Source organism: Felis catus, chromosome C1 (genome assembly GCF_018350175.1).
Source record: "Felis catus isolate Fca126 chromosome C1, F.catus_Fca126_mat1.0, whole genome shotgun sequence".
Taxonomy (NCBI): domain Eukaryota; kingdom Metazoa; phylum Chordata; class Mammalia; order Carnivora; family Felidae; genus Felis; species Felis catus.
The window spans coordinates 52,457,502-52,471,393 of NC_058375.1; the positions used below are offsets into that span (position 1 = coordinate 52,457,502).

The window sequence follows — 13,892 nt, forward strand, 5'->3', positions numbered from 1 at the left end:
AGGACAGACCTATTTGGGCAATGAACTGGTTGACCCAAGGCCTCTCTGTCTATCATTCCTTGACCTCAGGTCAGAGTGATAGAAAGGGGGAAAGCTACCGTGGCAGCTGGGGACACGCTTGCCCTGAAGTCTTGGAGACTAATAAGTGACTGTTTGTCCCGCAAGGGTTAGTCATTCACCTGCCTGAAGGCAGAGGCCTGCAAGTCTAGGTAGAGTCTGTGACCTGCTGGACGTACTTTGGGCTACAAAATCCTTGCCCTTCATGAGGTGACTGCTCATTGTAAAATCCTAAAGCTGAGTTCTTAGAGGTGATTCCTGCAGCAATAATAAGGACCACTGCCACTGACCGAGGCCTTGTTATATGCCAGGTACTGGCCAAGAACTTTTAGTCCTGTCATGGTAAAGAGACTGAGTCTTGGCTTGGCCACCTGTTGTTTGTGTGACTGCTGGCAATTCACGTACTCTTTTTTTTTGCATTTCAATTTCTAAAACTGCAATATGGGGAAAATCTGTGTAAAAGTGCACAGGGATAGAAAAATTTGTAATGATTTTTTTTAAAGTGTCAGTGGAAGATTTATGAGCAAATGCACACAAAGCGCTAGGCAAACAGGAAGTATTCAATAAGTGATTATCAATAGACTGGGCTTTTTGCTTCCTCTAAGGCAAGACTGACTGGTATTCCTATTGCTCTAGCATCCTCAGAGCCTAAAGCAGGGCCTGGAGCACAGCAGGTACTCACCACTTTATATGAACAAGGGGCCTCCTTATGCATCACAAAATTCCTAACACTTAAGCAGGAGACACAAAATATACTGTTAGTAGGAGGTTTAATGACCCCTTTGGCCTATGGTAGAGCAGCTTAAGCCAAAGATACGGAAAACTTAAATAACATAAATGTAAAGAAGATCACATTGAGACGGTCACCCATCTCCTCATTTTGAAGATAGAAAAAGACCTTCTTTCAAGAGGTCTTGGGACATTGACAAAAACTGACCACAGAGAAATCCTCAATAAATCTCCAAAAAGGTGGAAGTACAGATGACATGGATTTCAATACAACAAAACCAGAAATTAAAGGCAAAATGGGAAAACATTTGACTTGGGTCAAAGAGGGAATCAAAAGGGAAACTGTGATACCATAAATGTTCTATTACCCAGGAGCACACAGCTAACTGGCAGAGCCCAGAGTGCTAGGATCTGGATCTCCTGAAGAAGCCATTCAGCCACGGACTGCTTTGCGAGTCGGGGCAAGTCTCCCTGAACCTCGGCTTCCCCCTCTGTCAAACGGCCTCGAGGGCCCCTCGGTCCCGCTGCGAGTTTGAGGCTCAGTAGGGGGAGGGGAGGTGGGTGCTCGGGAGGCGCGGGAGCCACAACGTTCTGGGAAGTCAGGGAGAGTGCGGGTGTTGAGAGGCGGCAGCAGAGGGCGCTGGGTCGCCGGCCTGGGCCCGCGTCTGCCATTGGTCCGGCTGGGGCGCTGGGCTGGAGAGTTGGTGGAAAGTGACAAGTTGAGGGAAGCTGAGAGCCAGAGAGCGAGCGCGCAGAGCGGGAGGAGCCGCAGCAGCCGCCACCAAGGGAGCCCCGGGACGGCAGCCCCCGGTCGCAGGGCGCGCTCTTCTCCGAGTCTGAGCTGGGGGCACTCGCCTTTCCGCTAGCGCGACACCCACAGCTCGGGACTGACCGGCCGGCGGAGGCGAGGCTGCAGCCGGAGGGCTGAGGAGGGACCGCGCGTACGGGGTCCAGAAGCGGCCGGGCGGAGCGAGGGAGCAGGTTAGAGGGACAAAGAACTTTGCAGACGCCCCCGGCATCCTGCGGGGAGAGCGGCCGGGACGAGGTGGCCGGGACCCCGGGCAGAGCCCGTGGATGTTCTGCGCGCGGCCTGGGAGCCGCCGCCGCCGCCGCCGCCGCCGCGAGAGGAGGAATGCACCGGCCGCGCCGCCGCGGGGCGCGCCCGCCGCTCCTGGCGCTGCTGGCCGCGCTGCTGCTGGCTGTGCGCGGGGCCGCTGCCCAAGGTAAGAGGCGCATCCGCCGGGTCCCGGGCCCGCCCGGCCCTCGGCGACCCCTCCAGTCCGCTGCCTGGCGCTGGGCAGCCGGGGAGCGCTGCGCCCGTCGGGGGGTGGGGCGGCCGGAGACCCGTCGGGAGGGGGGGGTGTCTAGCAAACGCGACTCCGGGCGCCGGGGAGGCGGGCGAGGATTTGCCCGGGAGCCCCGCTGGGGTCCGGGGGTGCGCCCGGGGGCTTCCTCCTCGGCGCCCAGCAGCAGTTGCCAGCGCTGACAGGAAGCGTGGAGGGGTTGGGGGGCGTGGGGCGATGGGGGCACTTCCGTGCCGCTGGTCCCCCAGCTTCTGGCTGGACCCCTAAAGCGCCCTAACCCGTGTTCGGGCAAGTGTGTGGAGTCCCCAAGTAGCAGCCGTCCCGGAAGGCGCGGTCCAGGAGAGAGTTTGTATTTTCAGTGGTGCCCAGAGAGCCCAGGCTGTCCGCAGACCGACCCAGACAAAAGCCCTTGCCTCCTGAGGCTCGGGCGGCCTCACTTATCCACGGGCCCCGGCTCTCCTGCCTCTGGAGGCTCCCAACGTGTGCGCTGCCGCCGTCGCCGCCACTTTGTGCAAAATGTGCTGTCAGAGGCGGCCTGCTGCTCCAGAGTGCTCCGAGCGTGCACGTGTGTGTGTGTGTGTGTGTGTGTGTGTGTGTGTGTGTGTGTTACACACAAGGGGGGAAAAGCCATCTAATGCATACTTGATTTTGGTAATCTCCAAAGACAATTGGAACAGTTAGAGAAAGACTCCACCGAAAGCCCGAGCGTCTTAGTTCGCTGCGGGAAGCTTGGATCCTCGCTGCGTCTGAGCCGGTACACAATGAGAGGGAAGAGCCCGGCTGTGCCTGTGGAGACAACCGATTCATTCTTTGGAGGTTGGAGGGGGAAAGTTGATTAAAGTCTCCGGGGTCTTGGGCCTCACTTTTAACATGCATCCCTTGAGGGGGTGCCGGAGTCCCTGAATTCTGCCCTCCCCCACTCCCAGGCCAAACCGGTGCAGATAAATAGGTTTCTGCTCTTTTATCATGCATCTTTCATTTTTAAGTTAGCGCTGTGCTTCGGAAAAGAAAAGGCTTTTAGGCTATTTAGCAGTTGAAGGGGAAAGATCTATTGACTACATAGACTACACATGGCCACGGAATTAGTTTTTACTAAAATCTAGCTCGTAATTTTCGTGGTGGGACACACACTCTGAAAGCAAGTTGTGTGTGAATTTTGATTTCTTAGAGATGAGTTCGGGGAAGTTAGAACTGCGTTTTCTGAGAAATATTCCGAAATTGATCCCGTACTGTGGTTGTGGTAATCTGGAGTCTCCTTGGGGGTAAATACAGCTCCTAATTGTAATTAAGATGTCCATCAGCAGGGAGTGCACCTTCCTGATGAAAAATCCTAATGAAATGTAAACAGCTTGGTCTCTGGGATGTTTGCTTCCTTTGGGGATGCCAAACATCTGGCCCCGTGCCACAACACCTGGATGAAAAAATAAAAACTGGGTCATGCTGCCTAAACAACAGAAACATCCTTCCCACGTCAAGTTGCCCAGCAAATTTAGGTGGAGATAATCAGGGTGATTCTAGCTAAGGTAGGGCTTCTGGCGTGGGTCCTTGATTAATTTGGTTATATCATCTCTCGACTTCTTTAACTTCGACATAACCTTTCAACAGTGGTTGCTCCAATATCATGGGGGGGGGGGGGAGGAGCGTACCTTTCTTTGGTCACCTGCCTTTAAATGAATGTCCATGCAATGATTTTGTTGAGTGTAAGACAGTCTTGTTATCAGCAGTCAGCCAAACTCTGTCTTGTTTAACTGTCTACAGGCTTAAAAAAAGAAAGAAAAAAGAGTATTGCCTTTTCCAAACTCTTCAATAGTGACCTCAAATCTGTTATTATTGTCTTATTTGTCATCTTATAAATCCCTTTCCATGTTTGTGAATGCTTGATCTTTTCTCTGAGGACAAATCTTCCAGTGGAACTCAAATTTACTTTCTTGTCTGATCCAGGATTCTTAAGGTAACTGAACCAGTGGCTCAAGAGATCAGCTTAAGGGGAGATAGGTTTCAGTTACTTATTAAAAAGACGCTCGGTATTTCTCCCATCATTTTTCCATTTTGTTAGCCAGGAGGGCAAAACTTTGTATTTACTTTTGCTGGTCTATTCATTGTTGATCTCCTGGTCTACCTCCTACCTACCTACAGCTCAACCTCTCTGGGAAGCTGAAGCCATTAATACTGTACCCAGAACTCAGGGCCTTAGGAACCCACCTGGGCCTTTCTTAGTATCCTGTGGATTCTGTGGTTTACTTCTTAGAGTCAGAGGGAGGTGGCCTGCTACTGTGTTTGCTGTCATTTCATAAACCTTCCAATGCCATTTTAATAGGTGTCTGTCCTGTCTACTTTTAGAATAGGAGTCTCTTGAGGGCAATAAGACTGTCAGCTTTCCTGGTGAAAACACTGAAAGCCAAGTCAGCCAGCCCAAATTTTATTGGAGATGCCTGAAAATCCCCCCTAGGGGAGGCACACAGAGGCCGGGTAGACAAAGGGTGTGGTGAAGCTGCCTCTGGCAGTGTGTTGGAAATATTTAATCCTCAGTATTGATTCAGCATACCTGGTAGGCTGTTTTGCTACTCTGATATTGGCACTATCTTTCTGATATTTACTTAGGAGTCTTCTTAAGAACTCAGCTTTGGTCTATATTTTCCTTTATCTATCTCCTGCATGATGAACATAGCCCTCAAATTAGACTTTAAAGTTTTTAAATGGCGTGTCACCTGCATCCATTAGTATCCATTTTGGCTGTGGTTTGATGGTGACCGGATACCCCATTTCAAATATTTTTTGAAAATTTTACGCAGCATCCTATGGGGAATGCAATGCTTTGTAGCCTGTATGTATGTTGATGTAAATGTATATCTCTATATAAATGACATATGTGTACACATCTATATAGTAAGTGGCCCATAGATTCTTTTGTTGAATGAGTACAGAATAACTTTTTTGGTTGCGTGTAAAATTGTGGTGGAATATTTGCTTTTCTTAATAAAAAATGCAACACACTTTCAAGGACTTCTTCTTTTCTTGCCCCATTTTTTGGTATGAATGGAGCATAATAGGACTTAACTGTAGGGCCTAATGGTTATGAGCACAGGCATTGAAATTTAACAGACGTGGGTTTGAATCTTTTCTCTGCCATGGACTGGGATAGTCAATTAGTTTTTCAGAACCTTACCAGAGTGTTAAGAGATTTAAATGCAACCTGTGTCAGGTAGTGGAGAGGAGCACCCAACTGAGAGGGTCTTAACTTGGGGTATGTGAAACTGAGGATATGCAGACCTCCCAGAAATAGTATTCAAATTTTTATGTGCATTTTTGTGGCTGTATGTTTCTGGCTATAATCTGATATTCTGGAGAAAAAAACAAAACAAAACAAACCCGAACAAACTGCAATCCCCAAAAGATAGGAACTTTTGATTTGGAGTATTTGATGGCTGGGACAGTAAGTCCACCTCCGGGTAGGTTGCAAGGAGTTGAGGGTTGGTGGTGGTGGGTCCTGGGTCTTAGCTTAGGTCTTCACAATTTATGGAGCCTCTACCTCTCCTCCCTTTCCAGTTTCCCTCCCACCAGGCCGGCTGTTACTGGGCTTGGGAGAAGCTGAAGAATGGTGCTAAGTCCTTTGACCTCAACTAAGTATATATTTCCCTGAATCCAAGCATGCTGAGATGCTTCTGTTTATATAATTTATTTAACAAACACTTGGATAATCCTTACAATGGCCACTCACCATTCTGAGCATTTTGCAAATATTAGCTCACTGAATCCTCACCACAAATCTATGAGGGAGATGGCATAATTAGCTCATTTTAATGTAGACACAGAAAGGGTAAGTTACTTTCTTAAGGTCACATGGCTAGGAAATGGCATTGCTGGGTTTACAATCCCTGGTTTCATGCTCTTAAGTGCTGTCCTAGACAGTCTTTCCTGGTTTAAGTCTTTTTTTTTTAATTTTTTAAATGTTTATTTATTTTTGAGAGAGAGAGAGAGAGAGAGAGAGAGAGAGCGAGAGCGAACGAGCATGAGCAGGGGAGGGGCAGAGAGAGAGGGAGACCCAGAATCTGAAGCAGACTCCAGGTTCAGAGCTGTCAGCACAGGGCTCGAACTCATGAACCTTGAGATCATGACCTGAGCTGAAGTCAGACACTTAACCGACTGAGCCATCCAGGCATCCCTTCTGGTGTAAGTCTTAAAATTTACACTACATATGGGCCAAAGGTGCCATTTTCCCATGTTTTCTAAGAGCAATGGGATGTTTTCTTAGCTATATCTAGGGGTAATAAGAAATGATTGGAGACAGCCAATTTCAATTTTTCTTTCTGTCCTGGAGGTCCTTGAGCCAGTCTTGCTGCAACTCAGACCGGAAGGGCCTTTGGAGGTCTGCACCTCTCATCAGGAGGAATTACATTGTTGTAACGAATTGCAACTTTGATGCGGCTTGATGTGTGTGTCTGGAAGTTCCTTCCAAACAGCCATGAGATATGTCTTGATAAAGTGCCTTTGTATTTGCATCTGGGTGTACGACTGGCTTTGTAGGCTGAGCAGAGGTGATTTATTAAAGTACTCTTTAGTGGGAGAGCTGGCTTGCCAGCTTCAAGGTCCTCATGTAGACCAGACCCTGGCAAATCCAGCCCCAGTTGGGAAACACTCAGGTCTCTGAGGCCTCTTTCTCAAACAGAAGGGCCTCAACCTGGCCTTACCAATTCCCCTGGGGTGTGACAGGAGAGACTGTTCTGTAGACACACGAAGAGAAAGCAATAGTCTTCTGTGACTCTGAGAAAGTTCTCTGGAGTTGAGGGGGAGGGGATGGCAGGGGGTGGGGTAGGGTGGGGTGGGGAAAACTCTTCGAAATCCTTAACTAAATGCAGCTGCTTGTTACACGGAGCCTGACTTGCATGCCAGGAATATCTAAAAAGCTAACGAATACAAAATAAAAATAAACAGCAGTAAAAAGGCTCTCTCTTTGTTGCAGTAAGCTCGGTTGGGGTTTTCAGTTTGTTTAGGAATGGGATAATTGTGGCATCCACTTTATTTTGGTAAGGCAGTGAAACGTGGATTGATGTTATGTCACTGGGATGCTCCCACCACCTGAACTTTTTCCTTCACACCCGCCCCCCTCAGAGTGCCCAGGCATGGACATCCACCAGCCGCAGTTTCCAACTGTTGCCCCTGAGTGAATTACACTGGAAGAGGGCAGATAATTTAATGGGATAATCTTGGCAGGGCCAGCAAATTTCACACCCCATCTCTCACTAATAGAAAGGCAGTAGAAGGCTACAACATCCTCAGATGAAAAGGTTGTATAAAAAGACTCTGCTCAACAGTAACTGTCTGTCTATAAATAAGGTTCTGTAGAGTTTTGATCCAAAAGCTGTTATTAAATACTGATAAGCCAAGCCTCATAATGTTTGGCCTCCCTACATTTCCTTTTTTTTTTTTCCTTCTCTCCATAGAACCATAGATTTTTTTTTTAAGAGGGGGAAGAGACCTCAAAAGACCAACCAGTTCAAGCTGGTTATTTTCTCCAGTATTTCTAGATAGAAAGGACCTTCGTTTACAGCCATTTAAAAGAGGTAATGTGGAATGACAGAAATGGAATGAGATTTGGACTCTGATAGAGTAGGGTCTGAACTGGGGCTTTGCTGATTCCTGGCTGTGTGACCTTAGACAAAGTTCTTTGCACTTTTGAGCCTCAGTTTCCTTGTCTGCAAAATGGAGAGTTTTTGGATTTTTGTGGAGGTTTTGTGGGAATGTAAGGGAATAACAAACATAAAATACCTAACACAGTGCCGTGGGCTTAGTTAGTAAACACACAGTGTGTTAGCTGCTATCATTGTCAGAGGCTTGCTGGGGAAATCAGAAAATTTGGCTCCCAAACAATGGTCATTATGCTGTAAGATATGAACCAAGACTCAGAGAGCAGCTGTTTTTACCATACTTTAAGATGCTTGAGTGTTTCATTTTAGAGGGAGCTTATAGACACTCTAGAACTGAGCAGTACCCAGGTCAGTGCTGGGGACCCAGATGGGAGATTCCACAGTGCAGTTTTGCAAGCCTTAAAACAAAGGCTTTTTTCAGAACAGCGAGCTCTTTGGGGAAGAGCAACCCCTCCCTGGTGCTTGGTGTAATTCCAGAATCCTGCAATGGGGACTGTTACATTTCAGGGACCTCCACTTGTAATCTGACCGTTTTTAGCTCCAATATCCAAATAATCTTGCTGAGCACAACTTAAAAGAGAAGGATAATGGCCGGAGGAAAGAATCCTGAGGTGCTCTGTTAGCCATTTAAAATTTCTGAGTACAAAAAAAAAAAAAGTTCACATTACCCAAAAAGAGAATAATGAAGTGTGGGAAGGGGGAGGGGAGATAAAAAGAACTTCTAAAGACCAAGGCAGGCGTTGTGTTTTTTATTTTTATTTTTTAACAGTAAAGTTTGTCATTCAATGCATTTCAACTAACATTTATTATATATTTATTTTGTGCAAATATGGTGTTGGTGTCCAGGAACAAAACATTACCCTTGCCCTCAAGGGTAAAGGAGGAGGGAAATTCTTACTTTTTGAAGAACCTACTATGTGCCAGGCATAGTTCTTTATAGATATTAGGTTTCTATGTCCCAGCAGCCCTTTGTGGCTGGACTTCTGACCCCATCTTACAGATAAGGAAATTAGTATATGTGCTACCGAAGCAAGCACTGCAGATTAGGAAATTAAATCTTAGGTGGTATCTTGGTGAATCTCACACAAACTATTAAGTTGGGACATGGCACTTGAGCCTAGACATTTGATGTAGGTCTTTTGACTCTCAAGTGTATGCTGTTTTCACTATCCTTGAAGTGTAATTGTGGAGACAGGATAAAGAAATATATACCTCCATATGCCAACTAGCTCTCCCCCAAGTGAATTACAGGAAAGGGGTGTGGAAAAAGTGCTATGGGAACACAGGGTTAGAAGACATCAGTTCTCACTCAGGAAATTGTGGGGAGAACTTTAGCATCCTTCACAGGCTTATTATGAGAATACAAGGGGATAATGTATGGAAAATGCTTAGCACCTTGCCGCACACATAGTGCTCAGTGATAGTTCTGTAGTTATGTGGCCAGAGAGAGGTTCTGCCATGACTTATCTGCCTCAGAAGCCTGTGCTCTTAATTTTTCCACTGCAGTCCTTTTCGACAGGCATGTGGTTGGAAGAGTAAGTGGCTGTGTAGTCCCTAAATGGAAAGGACGACACTAAGACCATTTCTCTGGTATCTTCCTCACCTGCCCTAATCCAGATTTTTGGACTCTCCTCTGCTTTGGGTAGAGAAGGGGGTTTGTACAGGTTTGAATTTGGAAACAATCACAATGCCTAATCATAAACTGTGACACTCCTGGAACTCTGGGTGGGATCCCCATTCATTCACTGATCATACATTTTCTATGCACTTACTGTGAGTCAAATATTTTGCTAGTCACCAGGGATATAAAGGTGAATAAGGCTAGGTCCTTGCCTTGGAGGATTTTTGAAATGGCAGATTTCTGGAAGGGATTGCCAGCTGATCAGAAAATCTGTTTCCATCTCTTCTTGGTGACTTGGTTAGACTACACTTCCCAGTTTCCTTGCAGTTAAGTGAGGCCATGTGACTAAATATTAGTCAATGGAATGAGATTGGAAGCAATGAATGTCAGTTACAAGTGATACCTAATAGCTTGGCCCATAAAAAACTTCCCCAGGGCAGGATTGCTATGATCCTGAATGTGGTAACCCTAGAAGTCATGTGTTGAAAATACGGCAAGGTAGAAACATCCTGAAGCCCTCCCTTTATCACTGCACCATGGAAGGCACCTGTTGGTCCAAACTCGTTTAGGTTTTATGTGAGCAAGAAAGAAACTTCTATCGTAGTAAGGGCTGAGATTTCAGTTTATCGGTTACAACTGCTAGTGTTACCTTAACTAACATTGTTTATATAACTGACAGTGTATATATAGGTCCCTATCTATCTCTCCACCCAACAGTGCAGCAGTCAGGACCAGCATTTTTAGAGAGTATATAATAGGAAATTTCAGAGTGCATTATGTTAACAAAATGAGTATTGTTTTAGGAAACTTTAGCTTCAGTTCTGCTTATGCTGATCTGGGTTATTATTGGGCCCCATGCTCAAAAGTTTGGAAGCTACTGGTCTAGTAGAGGCAGACAAGTCAACAGCCCTGTACAGTGGAGTGCGGTGGGTATGACAGTAGTGGTCAAGTCCCTGTGCTATGGAAGCTCAGTTAAGGAAGTGCCTAGAAAGCAGAGATGGCAAAAAGCGTTCATTTTTCCAGTCAGTATTGGCTGCCTGTGGTGCAGTGTTGAGAAGGATTCTAAGGTTTCTCCAGGATCTCTGGGAGGGAATACTGGGATCTGACAGTAGCATTTGCCATGGGCTTGGGGAAGAGGAGGAGTAGAGGTGCAGACCTAGCTGGCATCTGACCACTTCACATGGAGTCTGAGCTCCTTCCAGTGAATTAAACCCCTTCCCAAATTATTTATGGCACACATACGGTGTCTCTAGCACCATGCTAAGCACTGTGGGGAATTTAGAAGCACTCTGACTAGCCCTTGGAGAGTTTACCTTTTAGGGGCATCAAAATAGGCACTTGTGAAATAATTATACACCCAGTGAGTACAGAGTTGGCAATTATAGATGCAGAATGCCGAGGAGGAAGAGGTCTTTCAGGAGGAAGTGGGATATGAAGTGAGCCTTGAAGGATGGGGAGGATTATGATGGGGACAGGAGGAGAGGAGCCAAACTTTCTGTAGCTGCCCTACTCTCCATGGACTTGCCCAGGCTGTCTTGAGTTCTTCAACTGGGCCTCCACCCTGGAACAGGGCTAGGTTTCATGGGATGGGAGAGTAATGGAGAAAAAAGAGGGCTTTGAGTGGTGCCTGGTATGTTTTTTTGCATACTAAGGAGGGCTCATGGTGGGGGGGGGTGGGGGAAAGAAGGGTTTTACTGGGAGCAAGAGAACTTATCTTTCTCTCCAAAAGTGTACCCCAAAGAGTACTCTTAAAATGCAGTCCATTTCAGGACTGCTTGTCAAAGGTAACTTACGTCTGCTGCAACGATTTTGTTTTGTGGTGCAAGCTACTAAATGCCAGTGCACATTTTGCTTGGTTGATGAAAATCATAATAGTATAGTAATGATTAACACATCAAGCCTCCTGTCTGCCAAGAACCATTTTAAGTTCCTTAGGTATTTTAACTCCCATAGTCTTCAGGGAACCCTATGAGGTAGGCGTGAGTTATTATCCCCATTTTCCAGATAAGAAAACTGAGGTACAGAGAAGGTTAGTGACTCACTCTAGATCACACAACAAGTTAAGTGAGAGAAGCAGAATTTGAACCTAGTTGTTTTGAGTCCAGGGCTTTGTCTTTGACCATTATGCCAGACTGCAGCTCAGTATTTTTTTTCAAATCTGTCTGATGATTCAAATTCTCTGTAAGATTCCAGTCAAATAGCTGAGTCAAAATAATTATAAATACTCCATTGGTATAGAGTTTTGCAGCTTACAAAATTATTTCATGTGTAATATTACCATTAATTTTCCAAATAATCCAATAAAACAGGATTTCTTTCTTTCTCTCTTCCTTTTATTTTTTTTAAATTTTTTTTTCAACGTTTATTTATTTTTGGGACAGAGAGAGACAGAGCATGAACGGGGGAGGGGCAGAGAGAGAGACACAGAATCGGAAACAGGCTCCAGGCTCTGAGCCATCAGCCCAGAGCCTGACGCGGGCCTCGAACTCACGGACCGTGAGATCGTGACCTGGCTGAAGTTGGACGCTTAACCGACTGCACCACCCAGGCGCCCCTCTCTCTTCCTTTTAAAATTAGGCATGTGAGAGGGCGCCTGGGTGGCTCAGTCGGTTAAGCGACCGACTCTTGATTTCGGCTCAGGTCATGATCTCACTGTTTATGAGTTGGAGCCCCACACAGGGCTCTGTGCTGACAGCTCAGCCTAGAGCCTGCTTCAGATTCTGTGTCTCCCTCTCTCTCAGCCCCTCCCCTGCACACACTCTGTCTCCCTCTCTCTCAAAAATAAATAAACATTAAAAAAATAAAATAAAATAAAATTAGGCATGTGAGGTTGGTGGCTCACCTAAAGTCATCGTAGCTAGGGAAACCTGCCTGAAACCCAGCCTCTTTGACTCCAGGCTCATAGTGCTTTCTGCTCTAAAAGACTACCTGTGTTTGGAATTTGTGATTCTAAGATGCTGATATATGTCTGTTTTCACTGTACTTTCACCAGCAAATGAATTTGCCTGATTCTCCTCAAATCAGCAATTTTTTTCCCCCAGAAATAGTTGTAAGACACTTGTAGATGGGACCTGGAGCTGTGACTCCTGTAACCTAAGGAAATCCACTTTCTAACAGACGGAGAGAATTTACCTAAAAACAAGGAGTTTCCCAAGTGGTTGTTGCTTTTTCTGCAGGTGGAAGAGCCGTTGATGTGAAAGGGCTTTGGCATCAGGAGGTCTTGGTGTCAAAGTCAGGTCACTGCTTTTCTGTCAGCAAATTACTTTACCTCTCGGAGACTCCCTTTCCTCACCTGTAAAATGGGAGGCATAATGGTGCTTACCTTGACAGGGTTGGGAGAGGTACTGTGGGCAGTGCTTGTACAGCACCTGGGTCGTGTTCCATGTGTGCAGCCTACTCCTGTGAATTAAATGGATGCCTGCAAGAGGGTACTTCCTCCTCTGAGCTTTTCCCAGAATGTGATGGGGCAAAATTGCCGAACTTCAGCACCTTGTTGGCCCTTATTTTATGATATAATCATCTCTGGTGCAGACCTTCCAACACTAGGAACTTTTGGGTTATAATTATATTAATATTTGTCAAGGATATGACTTTCTTATGGTCTGTGAAGATTGAACACCCTAAGGTAAAAACAGATCCTGCTGCCTGAAATCCTAGATTTCCTTGAAGGACTCCTGTCTGTTCTTCGTGGGAAATTGACCCCATTTCCTGGTGGGTTTAAGCATACATCAAAGCAATTTATTCTACTTTTTCTCCACAAGAGAGATGATGTCCTCATCTCTTGGATTTCATTCTGACTTGGGTATTTAATAGTTGTTCCATAATTTTCATACTCCCTGCAAAGTATTGGTTGTTTTTTTTCTCCCCACCCGAACTTTTGGTGTGATGAAAGTTAGCCCATCCGCTGGAGTACTTAACTTAGTGCTTAACTTAGTGGTGGCTGTTTACCTCCTCCCTCCAGAGAATTGTGTGTTGTATAGGAACTTCCAGCCCCCAAATGTTGCCTGTTGGAGACTAGCTATGTAGACTGCTGACAACAAGAAGCAGCACTTTTTGATGCTGTTCTTAATCTACTGCTGGGTTACCCTTTTCCTCTCTATGTGGCTCACGGCCCTCTGCCCACTCATAAAGGGCATTCCTCTTGCCCACTTTGCAAGGGAGGAACTGAGCTGAGCATGCCCTTTGTCCTACCCAATTTGTCAGTGAGTCACTGCATTGTACTGTGCAAGCTCCTGCAAGAAGTAGCTGGTAAAGGGGCAGCGAGAGTCCAGCATTTAGCACTCATTTCTTTCCTTCCCCAAGATGTAGTATTAGGTGTGGGGAGGAAGGCATTCCTCCCTTACCCTGGCTTTCACCTTTTTTTTTTTCTGAGAGAGAGAGCGTTGGGGGGGGGGGGTGGACAGAGAGAGAGAGAGAGGCAGAGGACCCAAAGTGGGCTCCAAACTGTCAGCACAGAGCCCCATGTGGGACTCGAACTCACAAACCACGAGATTATGACCTGAGCCAAAGTTGGACGCTCGACAAATGAGCCACCCA

The 13,892-nt window shown here is 46.4% G+C and overlaps 1 protein-coding gene across 1 annotated transcript in view; it reads left to right on the forward strand.

Moving 5' to 3' along the window:
• Positions 1–1,466: 1,466 nt before the first annotated feature.
• ROR1 (receptor tyrosine kinase like orphan receptor 1) overlaps positions 1,467–13,892 on the forward strand; it is a 398,988-nt gene continuing 386,562 nt past the window's right edge. The window contains exon 1 of the mRNA XM_023257832.2: positions 1,467–2,009. Within this exon, the coding sequence (XP_023113600.1) occupies positions 1,919–2,009 (91 nt within the window). The 5' untranslated portion in view covers positions 1,467–1,918. The remainder of the gene's footprint in view (positions 2,010–13,892) is intronic.